Here is a 24,711-nt window from a genome sequence, read left to right as displayed (position 1 = left end):
TGGGAGGCCGAGGTGGGCGGATCACCTGAGATCAGCAGTTCAAGACCATCCTGGCCAACATGATGAAATTCCTTCTCTACTAAAAAATACAAAAATTAGCTGGGTGTGGTGGCGGGAGCCTGTAATCCCACCTACTCAGGAGGCTGAGGCAGGGAGAACTGCCTGAACCTAGGAGACGGAAGTTGTAGTGAGCCGAGATCACACCACTGCACTTCCAACCTAGGTGACACCGTTAAGACCCCGACTCAAAAAAAAAAAAAAAAAAAAAAAATCATTAAAATGCGATTCATAATTCTTACTACGTATCACTCAGTAAGTTTTCTGACAAATCAAATTATTTTAGAACCTTAGTGACAGAATACTGGTTTAAAAAGCTGAATTTGTTAAATCCCTAAGTGAACTCCAATATTTCAAGAAAAAATACTCAGACAAAACCTGACAGTTACATTGTAAGACTATGTTTTAATATTTGCATTTTAAAATCGGGTATCAAATCAAGGAATTTACACTCCGATGGGACTTCTTCGGTATTATACATATTACCAGCACATCAACTACTTCCACACACCCACCTATTTAACAGAACATATGTGACATAAAAGTGACAATATTATTATAGAAATTTGCATTAACGATAAAAAGAAACAACCCTATCTGTTTCAGTATCTGAATAATTACTACTGATTTCACCACTGTTGGGAACTTCTGCCACATACAATGTTATGGAGAATGCCATAAACAATATTTTTCACTGCTTAAGACTGAAGCTGTTGTAAAAGAAAAGAGACATATAATTCATACTAATTCTTCTTTTGAGTAGGATTCTAGAGGAAACTCTCCCATAGCATTCTGCCAAATCATATTAATACAGTATTTATTAAAGAATGGTTTTTTAAAATTAGTGGAACAGAAACATAGAAAAGGATGGCTTAATTAGAAACTTTATGTATATATTGAAAATTGGGGGTATCTGAAATTTCAACAACGGTTACATTAACTGCTGAATATCAGTTCATTATTTAAGCTCTGTGATTTATGGCTAACATATTTAAATTTGGGCAAAAATATTTGCTTCTCAAAAAATCATTATTAAAAGTAGAAAAAAATATGAAATACATATTAAGAAAAAAGGAAAAAAAACTAGATGTTTGCCTTTTGTGGGCAATTTCCAGAGGGTGGGGTAACTCCATGAACTGAGCATTCATTTGGCACATCACCTCCTGTATCAACTTCACTACAGTGGTAGTTAAGAGCTGAATAAGCCTATGTTTAAAATAATGAAAGTGTAATTAAACAGATACACACATATGTTTAAAAGCCACATATTTATTCCTCAAAAAAGGTGGTATTGAAAGTTTCAACATAGGTTGTATTGAAATTCAATTGTATTACTTCAGAAAGTTTGTTTTAAATGAAAAGTTGAAATACATTAAGGCAGTCTTTTGTTTTAAAATGTCTTCCAGGCATCAATATAACCAGAAGTAGAAGGACTCTAGAAACAAACGTAGTAAGGGAGTGTTTGAGAATTTTAACACTTACATCTTTCAAAAATCCAGTGTGATGCAAGACAGCAGCTCTGGTGTATCAGACGCAATACTCTTGTTTTATTCCTATTCTTATTTAAGAGTAACAGTAAAACATTTCTGTTTCTCTTCACCAAATGTTTTTATGGCTGGTAAAGCCAGACGTATTCTAGGAAGATACATTCTAATTCTAAAATCACGTTAATACTACCCCATTCCTGGATTAGATCATTTATCAACAAGTAACTGAACACTTATCATTATGTGGACCAGCTACTGTTTCAGCACACAAAAACCTGAGAGACAAAAAGGCACTGCGGCTTCCATGGGAGTTTGTAACTGAGTTAAAAATAAAGTAACAAAATGTAAAACATTAATATAAAGACCATTTAAAAACATCTACAGACATATATGGCATAGAAAAAAAGTCAAGAAAAATGAAAGTATATGTAAAGCTAATTCACTTTATCCCATAACCCCTTTTGCTCCCCAACAGGCCACTGTGGTGGCATCTTAAAAAAAAAAAAAGAAAACCAAAACTATTAAAATATTCCCACACATTTTCAAAAACACATGATATACACAATATTGAAGCACTTATCATGCTGGCTCCTTTGTTATTAAAATGAAAGCAGAAGAGTAGAAAAAAGAAGCACTTTGTGTTTCTAACCCCTGACATTCTTGTTACTTCTATATATAAAAACCTCATCGTTTTCCCAATTTTCTGGAGTTGGAATTGCGGAAATCTCAAAGATACTAGTGACGTTTTTGTTACTTCTATATATAAAACCTCACCATTTTCCCAATTTTCTAGAGTTGGCATTGTGGAAATCTCAAAGATAATAGTACTTACAATTTATTCTTTATTATCAAAGATATGATTATGGGTTATAGATACAGTCATATTTATGAAAAGAGGCTGAGAAAACTACTATCATGAAGCAGCAAACTAAAATAAAAATATAATTGGAATTCTGTGCTCTAAGCATGGGATACTTTTATTTCACTCTATCTCCCTTAAAAAAAGATGAAAGTCAGTCTGGATGTTTCAGCTATTTGACAGCAAAGATGAAAAAATACATGCTGAAATATAAAAGGGGACAACACATCTCAGAAAACGGTTCTACAGAAAAGTTATTGCTAAGTATATTCCTATCAAAATGTTAATCCATTACTTCTAAATAATACAGAGGGCTTCATTCTAGACCAACTGTAAGTGTTTTCTTAAATTTCAGGTACATTTCATTAGTTTAAAATGACTATTCAGGCTATTTGTATAAACAAGTTAAAGGCCTCAATAACATCTGAAAATAAATCATTTTACTCCCCCTTCAATTACCTGGTAATTATATACAGGCAACTGATACCCAGTGGTGACCTGACCTGGTGAATTTGGATAAGTAGGATATGTCTGAAAGTAAGTTTACAGAAAGAATGAATGAATACGGTAAAACGTTTTCTTAAATTAGAAAGAAACATTATTCCCAATATAAAAATATGAAAATCTTTAAAATATTTATTACTTTTCTATATACAATAAATGCAGAGTTCTAAATGAATGAAGGAAGGAAGAAAGAAATATTATCTGCCAAGTGCTAAGCCCCTTTGGGGAGGGCGGGGAAATAGACGAATGACAAAGTAGTGACTATTTCACCAAAGTTTCCCTTACTTAAATTGTGTACTTATTCCCACCCAGAAGTTATTTCTTACACTGCTGATAAGGCTCCATTAAGACCGATTTCAATGTAAGTTAATACATTTCCTATTTCTTTGTCGATGTATTTCCAGACAGTTTTGTGTTTGAAAATAATAGGGCAATATGTAGTTCTTCTACAGATGTTAAAATTTTTTCTGTATTTTATTTCAATAAACTAAGGGCAGTATATAATCCAATACTGGGGGACAGTACATGTCTTGTATGTTTCAATAAATCCTTCTGTTTGAAACATATAGGAAGCAGCATACATGAATACACCCAGATTCAGTAACAGCTTACAGCAAATGTCAGAAACACGTAGGGCTTTTTTTCTAGCCATTGTCCAGAGGAGGAAAAATAAGAGGTATACTCTACACATTTCAAGTACATGGAAAATGTCAATAAATGAGACACACTGAAAAACGATTTCACTACTATTTTGTTACTTTATTTTCCATCGAATAAAATGTCTTTTAAACTAAGATATTAAATAAAATGGACTATCACCAGTAAGTGACACAGTATGTCAAATCCTGCTTTAAATACCAAAGTAACCAAGATCAGAGAAATTAGATGCCAGAAATTCATAGGATTTTTAGGTATAGTAAAATACATCAGAAATCTACCCATTCCAGAAACAGAATATATCCAGAAGTCAGCAGTTTATATGAGGAATCATCTGGAAATCATTGCAAGTAAAGAAGAGCAAGATTAATTGCTAATCTTAGAGAAGAAAAAACTAGGCAGAAACATAAGAACAGTTGTTTTCAAATATTTTCAGAACTAGTTGTAAGGGGAGAAAGAAGCTCAGGTGTTTTAGAGGTAATACACCTTTTTATTCCTATTTTTATTTAAGAGTTCAGCAATACATTTCTGTTTCTCTTCAAAAAAAAATTTTGTGGCTCATAAAGCCAGAGGCAGACTCTAGGCAGATACATGCTAATTCTAAATTAACATTAATACTACCTTTCTTAGATTACACAGTCTATCAACAAGGAACTGAACACTTATTATGTGGGCCAGCCACTAAGAGAGAAAAAGGCACTGTTGTGCCCATGGGAGATTATAATTGGGTTAAAAATAAAGTAACAAAATGTAACACATTAATATAAAAAACCATTTAAAAATATTTACAGGCATATATGATATGGAAAACAACCCAGAAAGAACAGAGAGGACATGGTAGGTTAATTCACTTTACCCGAGGTACAACCTACCTCCTTTGTTCCCCAACAGGCCACTGCAGTGGCATCTTTAAAAAAAAAAAAAAAAAAAAAAGGAAACCAAAATTATTCAAATATTTCTAAACATTTTTAAAAACACATAAGATATATAATACTGAAGTACTTATGCTGACTCCTTTGTTATAATAAAAAAACCAGAATGGATAAAACTACTTCATAGTTCCAATCCCTGACATTCTTGTGGTTACTTCCACAGATAAAACCTCACATTTTCCCCAATTTTTTGGATTTGGCATTGTGGAAATCTCAAAAATGTTACTTCTTTGAATTTATTATGATAGATATGATTATTGGTCATAGATACAGTCATATCTATGAAGAGAGAACCAGAGAACAACTCTTGTGAAGCAGTTTGCTATAATGAAAATTTAAATTCTGTGCTCTAAGAATTGGGTAATTATTTTACTCACACTATATCCCTAAACAATTCATGAAAGTTACTCTGGATGTTTCATTTAGCTATTTGACAGCAAAGATGAAAACTACATCCTGAAATATAGAAGGGCCAAATCTCAGAAAACTGTTCTACAGAAAAGTTATTGCCAAGTATATTCCTATCAAATTATTATTCCATTACTTCTAAGTAATACAGACGTCTTCATTCTAGACTAATCCTAAGTGTTTTCTTAAATTGTAGGTAGAATTCACTAGTTTAAAATGACCAACTATTCACACAATTTGTATACAAAAGTTAAAGGCCTCGATAATATGTGAAAGCAAATCATTTTACTCCTTTTTACATTACCAGATAATTACATACAGGCAACTGATAGCCAGTAGTGACCTGAACTGGTGAATTTGGATAAACAGGAAATGCCTGAAAATAAAGGATACAGAAAAAAAGAAAATGGTAAACCATTTTTTAAAATTAGAAAGAAATATCATTCCCAACTAACAAAAATATATAAAACTTTTAAATACTGTTTTTCTATATAAAACAATGCAGAATTCTAAATGAATGACTATGAAGAAAGAAATATTCTCTGTCAAGTGCTACATTTTGGGTGTGAGGGGGGAACAAATGACAAAATAATGGACTATTTCACCAAAGTTTACCTTACTTATACTGTGTACTTATTCACACCCAGAAGTTATTTCTTACATAATTTTCTTACATAAGGTTCCATTAACACAGATTTAACTGTAAGTTAAATTAATACATTTGCTATTTCTCTGTGAAAATACTTCTAGACTGTTTTTTATTAGACAATATTATAGGGTAATATGTAGTTGTACAGATGTTATGGCTTCTTCTGTGATGTTATGGCTTTTTCTGTACTTCCTTCTGAAAAACTAAGTGCAGTATATAATCCAATATTGGAGAAGAGAAAGTATAATGTCTTATATGTTTCAATAAATACCTACTGTCTGAAAACATACAGGTAGCAGCATACATGAATACTTCCAGATTCAGTAATGGCTCACATTACTGAATCAGTAAATGACTCACAGTAATGTCAGAAACAAGTGGGCTTTTTTTTCTAGCCATTGTACAGAGAAGGAAAAAGAAGAGGTATATCCTTCATGTTTCAAGTACATAGAAAACGTCAACAAATGACACACACTGAAGAACTATATCCTTACTATTTTGTTACTTTATTTTCCATCAAAGAAAATGTCTTTTAAACTAAGACATAAATAAAATGAACTAAGAAGAATATAGACGTTTTTTATCACCAGTAAGTGATAGTGTATGTCAAATCCTAATTTAAATATCAATGTAACCAGGATCAGAGATGTCAGATGCAAGTTAAATGAGGAGGCATCTGGAAATCATTGCAAATAAAGAATAGCTAGATGAACTGCTAAACTTAGAGAATAATAAAGTAGACAGATACATAGAGCTGCTTTCATTCTCTTTAGCAAGTTGCTATATGGTGACGCGGGCGGAGAGCAGCTTGGGTGTTTTAGAGGCAATACCCTTTCTTCTTCCTGTTCTTATTTAAGAGTAATTAACAGCAAAACACTTCTGTTTCTCTTTAACAAATTTTCCATTGCTGGTAAAGCCAGATGCAGATTCTAGGCGGATACATGCTACTTCTAAAGCCAAACTAACTACCTTTCTTTAATTATATAGTCTATCATTATGTGGACCGGCCATTGCTTAAGCACACAAATACCTGGAAAAAAAAGGCACTGTTGCTCCCATTGGAGTTTATAATTGGGTTAACAAGAAAGTAAAAAAAAAAAAAAAAAAAAAAAAACTATAAAGAACCATTTAAAAACATCTATAGGCATACATAACTTGAGGGAAAGAAAAAGAACGAACAGGAAGTATATGTTAGGCTAATTTACTTAACCTCAAGTACGGCATAACCCCTTTGTTCCCCAATGGTCCACTATGGTGGCACCTTCAAAACAAAAACAAAAAACAAAAAGAAAAAACGAAAACAAAACTATTAAAATATTCCTCCACATTTTCAAAAACACACGAGAAACACAATATTGAGGTACTTAACCTGCTGTGTCCTTTTTTATTATATTAAAGGTAACAGAATCGAAAACGTAACTACTTTATGTTTCTAGTCTCAGATGTTATCGTAACTTTTATATATAAAACTTCACCTTTTTCCACATTTTCTGGATTTGGCATTGTGCAAATCTCAAAGTTACTATCTCTTTCAGTTTATTACCATAGATATAATTATGGGTCACAGATAAAGTCATATATATGAAAAGGGATCCAGAGAACTACTATCATGAAACAGCCAGCTAAAATAAAAATATAATTGGAATTCTGTGCTCTAAAAAGTGGGTAATAATTTGATTTCACTCTACTTCCCTAAATAAATTATGAAAATCAGTGTGGATGTTTCTTTCAGCTATTTGACAGCAAAGACGAAAACTACATCCTGAAATACAGAAGGGAACACTAAATCTCAGAAAGCTGTTCTACAGAAATGTTATTGCCAAGTATATTGCTGTAAAAATATTACTCCATTACTTCTAAATAATACAGAGGTCTTCATTCTAGACTGATTCTAAGTGTTTTCTTAAATTTTAGGTACACTTCACTAGTTTAAAATGACCAACTATTCGGGCAATTAGTGTAAACAAGTTAAAGGCCTCAATAATATGTGAAAGCAAATCCTTTTACGCCTTCTTACATTACCTGATAATTATATATAGGCAACTGATATCCAGTAGTGACCTGAACTGGTGAATGTGGATACACAGGAAATGCCTGAAAAGAAAGGGTACAGAAAAAAAGAAAATGGTAAACCATTTTTTAAAATTAGAAAGAAATATCATTCCCAATATAACAAAAATATAAAAACCTTTTAAATATTGTTTTTCTATATAAAGCAATGCAGAATTCTAAATGAATGACTGACTTTATGAAGAAAGAAATATTCTCTGTCAAATGCTACATTTGAGGTGTGAAGGGGGAACAAATGACAAAAGAATTGACTATTTCACTAGGCAAAGTTTACCTTACTTATACTGTGCACTTATTCACACCCGGAAGTTATTTCCTACACTGCTGATAAGGCTCCACTAACACAGATTTCACTGTAAGTTAAATGAATACATTTGCTATTTCCTCGTAAAAATCCTCTAGACCGTTTTGTATTAGACAATATTATAGGGTAATATATAGTTGTACAGATGTTATGGCTTCTTCTTTGATGTTATGGCTTTTTCTGTACTTCATTCTGAAAAACTAAGTGCAGTATATAATCCAATACTAGAGAAGAGAAAGTATAATGTCTTATATGTTTCAATAAGTAGCTATTGTTTGAAAACGTATAGGTAGCAGCATACACAAATTTACCCAGATTCGGTAATGGCCCACAGTAGGGCATTTTTTTCTAGCCATTGTTCAGAAAGGAAAAACAAGAAGTAGTATACCCTACACGTTTCAAGTACATGGAAATATGTCAATAAAGGAGAAATACTGAAGAACTATTTCACTACTATTTTGTTACTTTATTTTCCATCAAAGAAAATATCTTTTAAACTAAGACATAAATAAAAGGAACTAAGAAGAATATAGATTTTATCACCAATAAGTTATAGAGTATGTCAAATCCTACTTTTAGTATCAATGTAACCCTTATCAGAGACGTTAGATGCCAGAAACTCAGGGGATTTATATACATATAGTAAAACACATCAGAAATCTACTTATTCCAGAACCAGAATACATCCAGAAGTCAGCAAGTTACATGAGGATGCATCTGGAAATCGCTGCAAATAAAGAATAGCTAGACGAACTGCTAAACTTAGAGAAGAATAAATAGACACATAAGGAGAGCTTTCATTCTCTTTAGCAACTGGTAATAGGGGGGCGGGGTGAAGAAACTTGGGTGTTTTAGAGGCAATACTCTTTCTTCTTCCTATTCTTATTTAAGGGTAATTAACAGCATAACATTTGTTTCTCTTCAACAAATTTTCTATTGCTGGTAAAGCCAGATGCAGATTGTAGGCAGATACACGCGAATTCTAAAGCCACACTAACACTACCTTTCTTTGATTATATAGTCTATCATTATGTGGACCAGCCATTGCTTAAGCACACAAATACCTCAGAAAAAAAAAAAGGAATGTTGCTCCCATTGGAGTTTATAATTGGGTTAACAAGAAAGTAAAAAAAAAAAAAATAACAAAACATTAATATAAGAACCATTTAAAAATATTTAAAGGCATATGAGAGTTGGAAAAAAAATCAAGAATGAACAGGAAGCATATGTTTGGCTATTTCACTTAACCTGAATGACAACATAACACCATTGTTCCCCTACAGGTCACTATGGTGGCATCTCAAAAAAAAAAGGAAACCAAAACTATTAAACTATTCCTAGACATTTTCAAAAACACATGAGAAATACAATATTGAAGTACTTATCCTGTTGTGTCCTTTTTTATTATCATAAAAATAACAGAATGGAAAACGTAAGTACTTGATGTTTCCAGTCTCTGATGTTATCATTATTTTATATATAAAACTTCATCTTTTTCCAAATTTTCTAGAGTTGGCACTGTGGAAATCTCAAAGATACTAGCTCTTAGAGTTTATTACCATACATATAATTATAGGTCATTGATACAGTCCTGTCTATGAAAAGATATCCAGAGAACTACTATCATGAAAACAGTCAGCTAAAATAAAAATATAATTGGAATTCTGTACTCTAAAAACTGGGTAATAATTTGATTTCATTCTATCTCCCTAAAAAATTTATGAAAGTCAGTTTGGATGTTTCTTTCAGCTATTTGACAGCAAAGATGAAAACTACATCCTGAAATACAGAAGGGGACACCAAACCTCAGAAAACTGTTCTACAGAAACGTTATTGCCAAGTATACTGCTGTCAAAATATTACTCCATTACTCCTAAATAATACAGAGGTCTTCATTCTAGACTAATTCTAAGTGTTTTCTTAAATTTTAGGTACACTTCACTAGTTTAAAATGACCAACTATTCGGACAATTAGTGTAAACACGTTAAAGGCCTCGATAATATGTGAAAGTAAATCATTTTACGCTTTCTTACATTACCTGATAATTATATACAGGCAACTGATATCCAGTAGTGACCTGAACTGGTGAATTTGGATAAACAGGAAATGCCTGAAAATAAAGGGCACAGAGAAAAAGAAAATGGTAAACCATTTTTTAAAATTAGAAAGAAATATCATTCCCAATATAACAAAAATATAAAAACATTTTAAATATTGTTTTTCTATATAAAACAATGCAGAATTCTAAATGAATGACTGACTTTATGAAGAGAGAAATATTCTCTGTCAAATGCTACATTTGAGGTGTGAAGGGGGAACAAATGACAAAAGAATTGACCATTTCACCAGGCCAAGTTTACCTTACTTATACTGTGCACTTATTCACACCCAGAAGTTATTTCCTACACTGCTGATAAGGCTCCATTAACACAGATTTCACTGTAAGTTAAATGAATACATTTGCTATTTCCTCGTAAAAATCCTTCTAGACCGTTTTGTATTAGACAATATTATAGGGTAATATGTAGTTGTACAGATGTTATGGCTTCTTCTGTGATGTTATGGCTTTTCCTGTACTTCCTTCTAAAAAGCTAAATGCAGTATATAATCCAATACTAGAGAAGAGAAAGTATAATGTCTTATATGTTTCAATAAGTAGCTATTGTTTGAAAACGTATAGGTAGCAGCATACACAAATATACCCAGATTCAGAAATGGCCCACAGTAAATGTTAGAATCAAGTAGGGTATTTTCTTCTAGCCATCGTTCAGAAAGGAAAAAGAAGAAGAGGTGTACCCTACACATTTCAAGTACATGTGAATATGTCAATAAAGGAGAAATACTGAAGAACTATTTCACTACTAATTTGTTACTTTATTTTCCATCAAAGAAAATATCTTTTAAACTAAGACATATATAAAAGGAACTAAGAAGAATATAGACATTTTTTATCACCAATAAAAGTACTCCATTACTTCTAAATAATACAGAGGTCTTCATTCTAGACTAATTCTAAGTGTTTTCTTAAATTTTAGGTACACTTCACTAGCTTAAAATGACCAACTATTCAGGCAATTTGTACAAACAGGTTAAAGGCCTCGATAATACGTGAAAGCAAATCATTTTAGTCATTCTTACATTACCTGATAATTATGTACAGGCAACTGATATCCAGTAGTGACCTGAACTGTTGAATTTTGATAAATAGGAAATGCCTGAAAATAAAGGTTACAGAAAAAAGGAAAATGATAATCCATTTTTTAAAATTAGAAAGAAATATCATTCCCAATATAAAAAAAACATAAAAACTTTTAAATATTGCTTTTCTATATAAAATTGCAGATTTCTAAATGAATGACTGACGTTATGAAGAAAGAATTATTCTCTGTCAAGTGCTACATTTTGGGTATGAAGGGGGAACAAAAGACAAAAGAATTGACTATTTCACCAGGCAAATTTTACCTTACTTATATTGTGTACTTAGGCCCACCCAGATGTTATGTCTTACACTGGTGATAAGGCTGCATTAAGACAGATTTCAATGTAAGTTAAATTAATACATTTGCTATTTCCCTGTAGAAACACTTCTAGACTGATTTGTATTTGACAATAAGGTAATATGGTAGTTTTACAGATGTTATGGATTTTTCTGTACATCACATTGGAATAACTAATACAGTATATAATCCACAAGTGGAAAAGCGACGGTATAATGACTGTTATGTTTCAATAAATACTTATTCTTTGAAAACATATAGACAGCAGCATACATGAACACACCCAGATTCAAGTCATGGCTCACAGTAAATGCTAGTTAACAAGTCAGGCTTTTTTCTAGCTATTCCCCAGAGAAGGAAAAAAAGAAGACAGGTATACCTTACATGTTTCAAGTACATGGAAAATGTCAACAAATGAGGGGCACTGAAGAACTATTTCACTACTATTTTGTTACTTTATTTTCCATTCAAGAAAAATGTGTCTTTTAAACACATAAATAGAACGAATGAAGAAGAAAATAAACATTATTTATCACCAATAAGTGAAAGAATATGTCAAATCCTACTTTAAATATCAAAGCAACCAGCATCAGAGAAATTACATGCCAGAAACTCACAAGATTTATAGGTAGAGTAAAATAGATCAGAAATCTACCCATTTCAGAACCAGAATATATCCAGAAGTTAGCAATTTATACGAGGAGGCAACTGGAAATCATTTCAAATAAAGAATAGTTAGATAAATTGCTAAACTCACAGAAGAATAAAGTAGGCAGACACATAAGGAGAGCTCTTTTCACATATTTTAGGAACTAGTTAAATGGGGGAAAGCAGCTCAGGGGTTATAGAGGTAATACTCTTTTTAATCCTATTCTTATTTAAGAACAATTAAGAGCAAAACATTTCTGTTTCTCTTTGTCAAATTTTTTATGGTTGGTAAATCCAGATGCAGAGTCTAATCAGATACATGTTATTCTAAAGCAAAATTAATACTACCTTTCTTAGATAAAGCCACATTAGGACGATCTTTCTCAGATTAAATAGTCTATTTTAACAAGTAACTGAACACTTATCATTATGTGGATAAGCAATTGCTTAAGCATACAAAAACCTGAGAGACAATAAGGCACTGTTGCTCCCATGGGAGATTATAATTGGCTTAAAAAGAAAGTAACAAAATGTAACATAGTGATATAAAGAACCTTCTAAATTTTTTACAGGCATATATGACATGTAAAAATCAAGAAAGAAGAGGAAGTATATGTTTCCCTAATTCGCTTTACCAGCAGTACAACATAACTCCTTTGCTCCCCAAAAGGCCAGTGTAGTGGAATCTTAAAAAAATAAAAATAAAAAATAAAAAATAAAAAAAAAAAGGTAACCAAAATTACTCAAATATTCCAATGCATTTTCAAAAACACGAGATGCGTAATACTGAAGTATTTATCATGATGGTTCCTTTGTTATAATAAAATAAACAGAATAGAAAGAAGACGTACTTTAGGTTTCTATTCCCTGAAGTTCTTGTTGTTACTTCTATACATATAACCTCATTTTTTTCCGAATTTTCTGGAGATGGCATTGTGGAACTCTCAGTGTTCCTTGAATTTATTACCAAAGATATGATTATGAGTCACAGATACAGTCATATAGTTGAAAAAAGACCCAGAGAACTACTACCATGAAGTAGGCAAACTAAAATAAAATTATAATTGGAATTCTGTGCTATAAGAATTAGCTAATAATTTTATTTTACTCTATCTCCCTTAAAAACTGGAGAAAGTCAGGATGAATATTTCAGCTCTTCAACAGCAAAGATAAAAAATACATGCTGAAACAAAGAAGGGAACACCAAATCTCAGAAAACTATTCAACAGGAAAGTTATTCCTAATTATATTGCTGTAAAAATATTATTTCATCACTTCTAAGTAATACAGAGGTCTTCATTACACTAATTTAAGTGTTTTCTTAAATTTTAGGTACATTTTACTAGTTTAAAATGAAAATTATTCAGGCAATTTGTATAAACAAGTTGAAGGCCTCAACAGTATCTGAAAGTAAATCATTTGACTTCCTAGTCAATTACCTGATAATTATATACAGCCAACTGATTCCCAGTGATGACTGCACCTGGTCGATTTGGATAAGTAGGATATGCCTGAAAATAAAGTTTACAGAAATAATGGATTAATATGGTAAAACATTTTTTTAAATTAGAATTATCATTCCCAATATAACAAAAATATGAAAAACTTTAAAATATTATTTTTCTATACACAGCAATACAGAATTCTAAATGAAGAACTGACTTTATTAAGAAAGAAATATTCTCTGTCAAGTGCCACTATTTAGGTGGCAAGGGGGAACAGACAAATGACAAAAGAAGTGATTATTTCACCAGGCAAAGTTTACTTTATTTATACTGTGTACATAGGCCCACCCAGAAGTTATTTCTTATACTGCTGCTAAGGCTCTATTAAGATAGATTTCAACCTAAGTTAAATTAATACATTTACTATTTATTTGGCAAAATACTTTGACTGATTTATAATTGCATAATATTATAGGGTAATATTGTAGTTCTTCTATAGATGTTATGGCTATCTCTGTACTTCATTTCCAAAAACTAACGGCAGTATATAATCCACAACTGGAAAAGAGACAGTATAAAGTCTTCAATGTTTCAATAAATACTTACCAATTGAAAACATACAAGCAGCAGCATGCATGAATACACCCAGATTCAGTAATGGTTCACAATAAATGTCAGAAACAAGTAGACCTTTTTTTCCAGCCATTGTTCAGCGAAGGAAAAAGAAGAGGTATACCTCACAGGTTTAAAGTACATGGAAAATAAGAAACTGAAGAACTATTTCACTATTATTTGGTTACCTTATTTTCCATCAAAGAAAATGTCTTTTAACTAAGACATGAAAAAAATGGACTAAGAAGAAAATAAACATTATTGATCACCAAAAAGTGACAGAGTATGTCAAATCCTATGGTAAATATCAAAGCAACCAGGATCAGAGATATTACATGCCAGAAACTCACAGGATTTACAGATAGACTAAAACAGATCAGAAATCTACCCGATTTCAGAACCAGAATATATCCAGAAGTCACCAATTTATATGAGGAGGCATCTGGAAATCACTGCAACTAAACAGTAGCTAGATTAACTGCTAAGCTTAGAGAAAAACAAACTACGCAGACAAGTAAAGAGAGCTGTCTCCAAATACTTTAGGAAAAAGCTATATGGGGTGAAAACAGAAGACACAGGAAGAGATTTGTTCATGTATCTACAGAGGTCATTTCTAAGAGAAAGACTTACAAAGTATATTGAAGATTTTTAGCTCATATAACGAACGCTAAGAATAAGAAATTTCTAACAACAGTAGTAAATTTCCCATCACCCAGAGTACTCAAACAGGGATTCTATTGCCACTTACTAGGGAAAGTGTAGATACAATTCCACAGAGAGTACGATGACTACGATAAACAAGAGAACAGGAACGTACGTAGTTCTCACCTGAACGTACTGAGTTACAGCATTCAGTGTTATTGGGGGCTGCAGGTAATTTTCAGTGTTTGGATTACTCCTGACATTCTGAAACTGTGGTGGAGGAGGAGGATTAAATACCAAAGGACGTGGCTGCACATGACGAGCACCTTATAAAAAGCAAGAATAAAAAGCCTAGTTTCAGTTATTTGAAAAGCTACAGGTGTCAAAAAATAACAATTTCTTTTCCTACTCACATAATTTTTGTTTCCTGATTGCAGGGCCCAGCTTCAGCTTTTTACCATGGAAATGTATCTGTGACTGAAAATAAAACAGTAACAAAATGAGAATCAATTTTCAAGTCTTATTTCCAAGACCTGGGTAAATACCTAAAGCCTTCTAAAGTTCCTATAAACAGACAAGATCAGTGACAACTACACACCAAATTAAAATTAAGTCACCCTGAAGCTACCTTATTTACCCTTACTACTCTAATCAGTATCAAAAAGCATTAAGTGAAAGTCAATCAGAAACTTTTCATCACCCTATCTTCAATCCTTCCTGTCTGTAGTTCATGAACCTAGGTGACCAGTCAAAAATAAACAGGATCTAACAAGTTATGTGAGGTTACTCTAAGTTTCGGTTTTGAGTAGAAACTGTATCATATCATTCTCCAAATTTCACACAACACTGAGTATATCACTAAGTCTAAATGTCGTATCAATAAAACAAAAAATAGATTTTTCTATTAGATTACTCACTTCTAGTATCTTCTGGATATCCACATCATTAAAAAAGGAAACAAATCCATAGCTATAAAGGCAGAGAAAAGGTGAAGTATAAAATAACTAGCATATAGTACATGGTCCAGAACTTCTACTATTCTATATACAGAAGGGATTATGACAAAAGATGAGTAATACACCATGATAAGTATTTGTTAAGATGTACATGACAAACCTTCTACAAATACTACCTTTCCTTAAGCGGAACTATGTTAAAGTGTGCTAAGATTAGGGCAGTGTGAAAACTTTACTGACTAACAAAAAATTCATTATCTGTGAACCTGAATTTCACTTACTATCTAAGATAAGGTGGTTAAAATTTAAGATACTGTGCAGCGTATGAAGAAAACAATTATTTGAGAAAAATGATTAATTCATTTGTACAAAATAAAGTTGGGGATATTTAAAAACAAACATTAGAAAAATGATGAAATAAAAGAGCTGGCAATAACATGTTATCTCCTACATGAAAGAAATCAACAACGTAAAAAATTTCATTTACACCAGTGTCAGAATATCAGTTTTGAAGTCGTCTCTGATATCTATAGGTGACTAGAGTTCAGATATTTTTGATAAAATTACTCACCCTTTGGACACACCAGTTCGATCTGTGATTATCTTCACTTCTTTCACTGAACCATATCTACCAAAGTAGCTTCTAATCTCAGTTTCATCCATCTATGGAAAAGAATTGAACTTCAAGAGTAAGAAGAGCATTCAAAAATTTCTACTTCATCACAACTTTACTACCATAAGGTGAAAATTTCTCCCTGCATTCATCCCCAAATGATGAGTGGTTCTTTGTCAAAGATATTTTTAGGGCCAGGCACAGTGGTTCAAGCCTGTAATCCCAGCACTTTGGGAAGCCAAGACGGGTGGATCACGAGGTCAGGAGATAGAGACCATCCTGGCTAACCCGCTGAAACCCCATCTCTATTTTAAAAAAAAAAAAAGCTAGCCGGGCAAGGTGGCAGGCACCTGTGGTCCCAGCTACTTGGGAGGCTGAGGGAGAAGAATGGCATAAACCCGGGAGGCAGAGCTTGCAGTGAACTGAGATCCGGCCACTGCACTCCAGCCTAGGAGACAGAGCAAGATTGCGTCTCAAAAAAAAAAAAAAAAGAAAAGATATTTTTAGTACCTATGGGTCAAATGTAAAACCAATTCTAAACCTCCATGAAATACAAAAAAAAAATTACATCAGTAACAAGGCCCAAATCCCATTGTTCATAATGTATTTTAAGATAAAAATGAAGTATGAATACAATACCCTATCATCAATTCCACCAACAAAAACAGTGTTTGGCATGATTTTGCCTTCTGGTAAAACATGGCCGTGGCTAGCTGCAGCTGATGCAGACTGGGTGTTGGTCTCTCTGGAGATGGTTGAGTTTGGAGTCTCAGGATTTGCAGCAGACTGTAATTTGGAAAGTAGACATCATAATTACATATATAGGCAAAACCCAAACATGATGTGAAATACAATTTTTGTATTTTAAGTATAAAATATTTTATATAAATTACTTTCACTGTAAATTAGTCACTAGTGCCGTTTAGTTCAGGCTCCGGATTTAAACTAATCAGAGTACATCAGCATGGAATTTTAACCAAAGCATATAGCACTTTCTTAAACCCAGTGCCGCTCATCACCGAGTTTTGTACAATGCTGTGGAAGAATACTCATTTGGTATTTGTGAAAATACTATGTGAATTAGTTAAAATAACTAGAAAGTTCAGATTTTTAAAAATTAGTTACTAAAATCATCCTGTTCTGTAAACATAAACTACTTTCTACTTTACTGACTAGACTAAGGATAAATCTGAAAACAAAAAAGCCACACCGAAAAGAAAGTAAGCCTCAAAGTTTTAAACCAATTTGTCTTGCTTTGCCTTTTCACCAAAATTAACATGAGTTTTTATAATGTTAACACTCCGTGTATTCGTATGCCTGCTTTACTTTGGAAATGGATCACAGAAACATTACTTGCTCAGATGTCACAGCTCCTTCTAAAAAAAGGGTTATAATCCTCCCTCCCTAACGCTAGGGTGTTCAAAGCACCTTTGAAATCACACTTTTCTTCCTAAGTAACACCAAAGTGTCCAATGATAATTCTAATTTTCACAATGGACTGACAGATATAAATGATACCATCTTTATTTTCAGATAAAAAAAACCACATACATATAACTCATTAATATTTTCTAGGTTCTGATCACAGCTGTCTTTATACTTTCCACAGTAGACTCTAAGGTCAATGAAAAATTTTCTGAAGTAGTATTCATAAGTACTATACATGTTGGAGAAACAATATGGCATAGTGAAACAAAAATTAATTTAGCCAGGAGATCTAAGTTTATGTCCCTTACAGGTAAGTGGTTATAAGCCGCTGACTTGCCAGCTGTGTATCTCTGGGAAAACTGCTTTGAGAATGAAACGAGGTAACTTCTGTAAATTCATTTTGTACATATAAAGTGGTAAAAGTGGTAAGTCAGTATAAGTTAGTGTCCTGTTATTTGAATTTATTTTCAGTAGATTATTTTTCAAGTTTCTTTTTAGGCTTTACTATTTTAGCTGACTTATTTTGAAGAAATTTTAATTAAGAACTAATGGAAACATCAGGAAATTGTGACACATCATTAATTTAAAATCATTGGTGAAGTGCCTGTTGACTATAAAAAGTACAAAAGGCTGTAAAGAGTAAGTTATTACACATATACCTGTTTGAAAGAAAACAAAAGAAACTGTGTATCCTTTTAAAAAGCACAGTGATGTTACAGAAGTTAATAAGAAAGTAAGAGTTCCTGCTTTGTTAATTAGATGCTAGAAGTTACTGATTCTACGCAGCTTTACTAGTGATGAAATCTAAATTGTCAAATTAACAAAAGCCGAGTTTACTGCTTTTCTCTATTCTTTTGTGCTTGTACTTGCTATTTAGGGTTTGTAACTAATTCCTTATTCTTTCCTTTAATAGGGCCATTTCATGACAATGATGTGGAAGAAAAATTTAAAAAACGATTTCTAAAAATCTTCCTTTCTAAAAACGTCTTATAAGGTTTCTCTAAATGATATTAAGCTGCATTATCTTGGACTGCTGGGAACCTGATTAGATTTCCCTTCCCTACAATTTACCAATCTCTTCTCAGTTCATTCAGAAATCCCAAACAGAATAAAAAAAAAAAAAAGAAAAAGAAATTCTAAAGTTCTTGTAGTTTTTCTCCTTTTCAATTCCCCCTTGATTTGTGGATGAACTTTGGGCCTTTGATAAACAAGCTATATTACAGTATTGTCTCTGCACCATAGTGTCTGGATGTATTTTAATTGAGAAGTATAACATCTGGCACAAAACTGTGTCAGATTATGAGAGGATATGGAAATGTACTGATTCTCAACTGGGGAAGATTTTTGAGTCCCGGGGCAATTAGCGATGTTTAGAGATTGGCTTCATAACTGAGATTTATTCCTGGAATCTGCTGGGCTGAAGGGCCAGGGATACTACTGCACATCCTATAACGTAAGGACAGCCTCCTACAACAAGGAATTATTTGGTCCAAAATTTGAAAAGCGTGTGGTTAAGAGACCTTGTGACAGTGCCACAGGAATTGAAGAGGAAAATTGTCGTTTGGGAAGGACCTGATTTCCACTGTTCAGTAAAGTAAATCTTTTCATAACCTAAGTTTCAGCTTCCTTGCTTGAAAATGAACGGTTGGGAAAAGATCTGGGGTCTCTTCTGATTCTCATACTCTACACAATTGTAAAATGGATACTGGAAACAACAGTGGTTTGGTAAAGAGGAAAAAGGGCATTTGATATTATAAGAAATTTGACTTTAGCTTGGATCTTGCAAACTGGCTGCCTGCTTAACCGGAATCCTACACACAAAATTCACCGAATCACTTTAAAAGCACCATAACATTTTAAATTAAGGAAGTTACCATCATGTCCTAGTATTCAGCCAGCAGGCTGCACTGAAAGCTAGCAAAGTAAGCAATGTACTTCAATTTTTGCAATGTACTTCATTTTTACCATGGCTTGATTAGCATGAACTGTTCAATTCCTACTGTGCGTGTATTAATACATACTTACATAATATACAATAAAAAATCTACAATCAATAGACTAGCTTTGGTTAGTTTTAAACTATGATCAAAAATATAAATGATAGCTTAGGAAAAGCAAAAGTTTCATTTTAAAGACAGTATTATCGCAACCGTCAATAGCATCCTGAAAACTAACTGCATTAAAGAAATAATTCTCTTAATCATATCTTCAAGTGAGTTGGCAAATTTTGAAATGAGAAATGTTGGATTAGTAAACGGGGTGAGCTTCAAGACTATCATATACAGAACTCTCATTGCTCTTAGAGCAAATATATTCCTTGTTATATGTGGACAACAAAGTGACAAAGACGGCTAAAAGCTGGAAAAAAATAATCATTATTTAAACTCCTAGGATGTCGGCTCCTTTGCCAGTATTACCTAATTCAATTACTATGTGAACGTGGAAGTGAACTGGTATTTAGACAAACTGACCAGGAAAAAGTCTGTCATTAGTAGTCATGAAAGTTACACTCACAGCAACAGGAAGAGGAGCAAATAAAGAGAATGCTAAAGTTAAGAAAACATGACGTGAAAATCAGAATCAAAACTTTCTGTAAATCCAAAAGCAGATTCTCAGGGAGCGGGGGTGTGGAGGATGAAATTCAAGCAATAAACAATCCTGGCAAAACTAAGCAAGAAAAAGCAAGAAAGCAAAAGTATATACGAGACCTGCAAAATGGGTTGTGGCCACAGATAACAAAAGAATACTATGCATGAACTCTATATTCAAAGAGGAAAAAAGGATTTCTCAACACATTTTACAAAGCTAAAAGCATATAAGTAACAAAGCCTCATCCAGATGATCCATCCCTGCCCTTAACACAAACACAAAATTCCAGCAGCACATAAAGAGTTTAAGTTTATATTGGGAATGCAAGAATACTCCATTCGCAGGATACGTTACTTTATCACTGAGTATCATCTGATAAAATACAGCATTCATTTTTAAATTTTTTAAAAACCCAAGTGAAACAGAAATAGAGGAATCTTATTTTCTAGCAATCTAATTCTACCATATCATGAAAACTTGCAAGTGAAATAGTTGAGTCAACTCAACTGAAATTAGGAATAAGATAAGGGTACCAGGGTACTTCCTTATTACTATTACATATTTGTTCCACTATGTATGACAAAAGTCAATACTAATACAAAGCTTTTATCAATCAATAAGAAAAATAAAATTAAAAAGGTAATTTAAAAAGCTAACAATCAATGGTCAACTTCACTGATGATTTAAAAAAGTGAACATCAACATAATGTAATATTTTCCAGCCATTAGGCTGACAATTTAATAAATCCTAATAACTTTCACTGGAATGGGTGTGGAAAAGACAGCACTCTAAACACCATCAGTGAGAAAATACTACTACATGATTTACCAAGAGTTCCATGGAAAAGGTGTATTATAATTTGATAGGCAGGGATACTCACCAGTATAATAACGAGCAGAATTTGTTATAAAGTTGTCATAAAAGGGGCAAAGTGCTTTCACCTAGCAATTCCACTCATAGCAATTAATCTCAAGTAATTCATAGGAGAAGGGTGCCAAGATATTTACACAAAGATATTCATAGCATTTATTATTTTTTTTGAGACTGAGTCTCCCTTTGTTGCCTAGGCTGGAGTGCAGTGGCAGGATCTCAGCTCATGGCAATCTGCTTCCCAGGATCAAGTGATTCTGGTGCCTCAGCCCCGAGTAGCTGGAATTACAAGTGTGCGCCACCACGCACCACCACACTTGGCTAAGTACTGTAGCTTTTAGTAGACACAGAAAACAAAAATCATTCAACTATTGCTTCACGTTTTAAAAAACACATGAGACACACAGTATTTCTGAAGTACATACGCTGGCTCCTTTCATTTGTTATTACAATAAAAGAAACAGAACAGGAAAAAGAAGTACTTTAGGTTTCCAATCCCTAACGTTCTTGTTACTTCTATATGCAAAACCTCACCTCTTACCCAATTTTCTGGGGTTGGTATCGTGGACTCTCCAAGATATTTGTTATTTGAATTTATTATCATAGATACGATTATGGGTCATATATACAGTTGTACCTATAAAAACAGACCCAGAGAACTATTACCATGAAGCAGCCAGCTAAAATGAAAATGTGATTCAAATTCTGTGCTCTAAAAATCAGGTAGTAATTTTATTTCACTCTGTCTCTCTAAAAAATTGATAAAAGTCAGTCTGGATGTTTTAGCTATTTGACAGCAAAGATGAAAATATTACCATGCTACAATATAGAAGGGGACACCAAGTCTCAAAAAAACTATTCTATAGTAAAGTTATTGCTAAGTACATTCCTGTCAAAATATTAGTCAATTACTTCTAAGTAATACAGAGGTCTTCATTCTAGACTAATTCTAAGTGGTTTCTTAAATTTTAGGTACCTTTCACTAGTTTAAAATAGCAAACTATTCAAGCAATTTGTATAAACAAAGGCCTCAATAATACCTGAAAGTAAATCATTTTACTCCCTCTTCAACTACCTGATAATTATATACAGGTAAATGATATCTACTGATGACCTGAACTGCTGAATGTGGATAAGGAGGATATGCCTAAAAATAAAAGTTTTCCAGTAAGAACAAATGAATACAGTACAATATTTTGTTAATTAGAAATACCATTCCCAAAATAAAAAAATATGAAAAACTTTAAAACATTGTTTTCTATATACAGCATTGCAGAATTCTAAATGAGTGACTGATTTTATGAAGAAAGAAATATTCTGTGAATTGCTACCCTTTGGGTGGGGAGGGGGAACAGACAAATGACAAAAGAGACTATTTCACCAGACAAGTTGTCCTTATTTATCCTGTGTACTTTTATGCCCACCCAGAAGTTATTTCTTATGCTGGTGATGAGCCTCTATTCAAGACAAATTTCAATGTAAGTCAAATTAACACATTTGCTATCTCTTGGTTAAAATATTTGTAAGGAGTTTTGTATTTGACAATACTATAGGGTAATATGAAGTTCTCTCACAAATATTATTTTTTCTGTACTTCACTTCGAAAAACTAAGGGGAGAATATACCTCAAAACTGGAAAAGAGACAGTATAATGTCTTCTATCTTTCAATAAATACTTACTGACTGAAAACGTATAGGCAACAGCACACATGAACACATCCAGATTAAGTAATGGCTCATAGTAAATGTTAGAAACAAGGAAGGCTTTTTTTCTAGCCATCGTTCAGAGAAAAAAAAGAAGCAGAGATATACCCTACATGTTTAAAGTACACGGAAAATGTCAACAAATGGAGAGACACTGAAGAACTATTTCATTACTATTTTGTGACTTCATTTTCCATTGAAGAAAGTGTCTTTTAAACTAAGACATAAGTAAAACAAGCTAAAAAGAAAATAAACATTACTTATCACCAATAAGTGACAAGAGTATGTCAAATCCTACTTTACGTATCAAAGTGACCAGGATCAGAGAAATTAGAGGCCAGAAACTCACAGGATTTACAAATACAGTAAAACACATCAGAAATCTACCCATTCCACAACCAGAATATATCCAGAAGTCAGCAATCTATATGAGGAAGCATCTGGAAATCACTGCAAGAACAGAACAGCTGGATGTACTGCTAACCTTAGAGAAGAATAAACTAGGCAGACACATGAAGACAGCTGCTTTCAAATATTTTCAGAACTAGTTCCTATGGGGGGAAAGCAGCTCAGGTGTTTTAGAAGTAATACATTTTTCTTCCTGTTCTTATTTAAGAGTAATTAACAGCAAAGCATTTCTGTTTCTCTTCAACAATTTTTTTTTTTTTTTTTTTTTAATGGATGGTAAACCCAGAGACAGATTCCAGGAAGACACATGCTCATTTTAAGGTCATATTAATACCACCTTTCATGGCTTATATAGTCTATTAAGTAACTGAACTCTTATCATTATGTGGAACAGCCATTGCTTAAGCATGCAAAATCCTAAGAGAGAAAAAGGCACTGTTGCTCCCATAGGAGTTTATCATTGGGTGAAAACGAAAGTAACAGAACATACCACACTAATATAAAGAACAATTCAAAAATATTTATAGGCATATGTGACATAGAAAAAAATCCAGAAAAAACAGGGAGTATATGTTTGGCACATTCACTTTACTGGAGGTATAGCATAACTCCTTTGCTCCCCAACAGGCCACTGTGGAAGCATCTTGAAAAAACAAAAAGGAAACCAAAATTATTCAGGTATTAGTTTTCAATATCTACACATTTTCAAAAACACATGAGATAGACAATATTGAAGTACTTCTCATGATGGCTCTTTGGTTAATAAAAAAAATATATGTAAGAAAAAAGAAGTAGTTTAGGTTTCTCATCCCTGAAATTCTTGTTGTTACTTCTACATATAAAACCTCATCTCTTCCCTGAGTTTCTGCAGATGGCATTGTGGAACTCTCAAAGATATTAATCCTTTAATTTGTTACCAGAGATATGATTGTGGGCCACAGACACAGCCGTATCATTGGAAAGAGACCCAGAGAACTACTATCATGAAGCAGCAAGCTAAAATAAAAATACGATCGGAATTGTGTGCTCCAAGAATTGGGTAATGGTTTTAGTTCACTCCGTCTCTACAAAATTCATAAAGTCAGTCTGGATGTTTCAGCTCTTTGACAGCAAAGACAAAAAAAAAAAAAAAAAAAATACATGCTGAAAGAAAGAGGGGAACACCAAATCTCAGAAAAATGTTCTACAGAAAAGTTAATGCTGGGTATATTGTTGTAAAAATGTAATTTCATCACTTCTAAACAATACAGAGGTCTTCATTACACTAATTCTAAGTGTTTTCTTAAATTTTAGGTACATTTCACTAGCTTAAAATGACGAATCATTCAAGCAATTTGTATAAGCAAGTTGAAGGCCTCAATAGTATCTGA

General features: G+C 32.8%; 1 protein-coding gene across 1 annotated transcript in view; it reads right to left on the bottom strand.

The window, feature by feature from the left end:
* The window catches only part of LOC116272400 (deleted in azoospermia protein 3-like), a 49,477-nt gene that overhangs the window by 8,120 nt on the left and 16,646 nt on the right, over positions 1-24,711 (bottom strand). Inside the window, exons 2-13 of the mRNA XM_031661132.1 lie at positions 16,981-17,127; positions 16,300-16,391; positions 15,690-15,741; positions 15,186-15,249; positions 14,959-15,098; positions 13,513-13,584; positions 11,072-11,143; positions 9,967-10,038; positions 7,576-7,647; positions 5,209-5,280; positions 2,863-2,934; positions 2,001-2,035 (exon numbers count right to left, since the gene is read on the bottom strand). Of these exons, the coding sequence (XP_031516992.1) occupies positions 2,001-2,035; positions 2,863-2,934; positions 5,209-5,280; positions 7,576-7,647; positions 9,967-10,038; positions 11,072-11,143; positions 13,513-13,584; positions 14,959-15,098; positions 15,186-15,249; positions 15,690-15,741; positions 16,300-16,391; positions 16,981-17,127 (962 nt within the window). The remainder of the gene's footprint in view (positions 1-2,000; positions 2,036-2,862; positions 2,935-5,208; positions 5,281-7,575; positions 7,648-9,966; positions 10,039-11,071; positions 11,144-13,512; positions 13,585-14,958; positions 15,099-15,185; positions 15,250-15,689; positions 15,742-16,299; positions 16,392-16,980; positions 17,128-24,711) is intronic.

The sequence above is a fragment of the Papio anubis genome, chromosome Y (assembly GCF_008728515.1).
Source record: "Papio anubis isolate 15944 chromosome Y, Panubis1.0, whole genome shotgun sequence".
Classification (NCBI taxonomy): domain Eukaryota; kingdom Metazoa; phylum Chordata; class Mammalia; order Primates; family Cercopithecidae; genus Papio; species Papio anubis.
The sequence above is the reverse complement of the archived record's forward strand: the minus strand, read 5'-3'. Positions and strand labels throughout refer to the sequence as shown.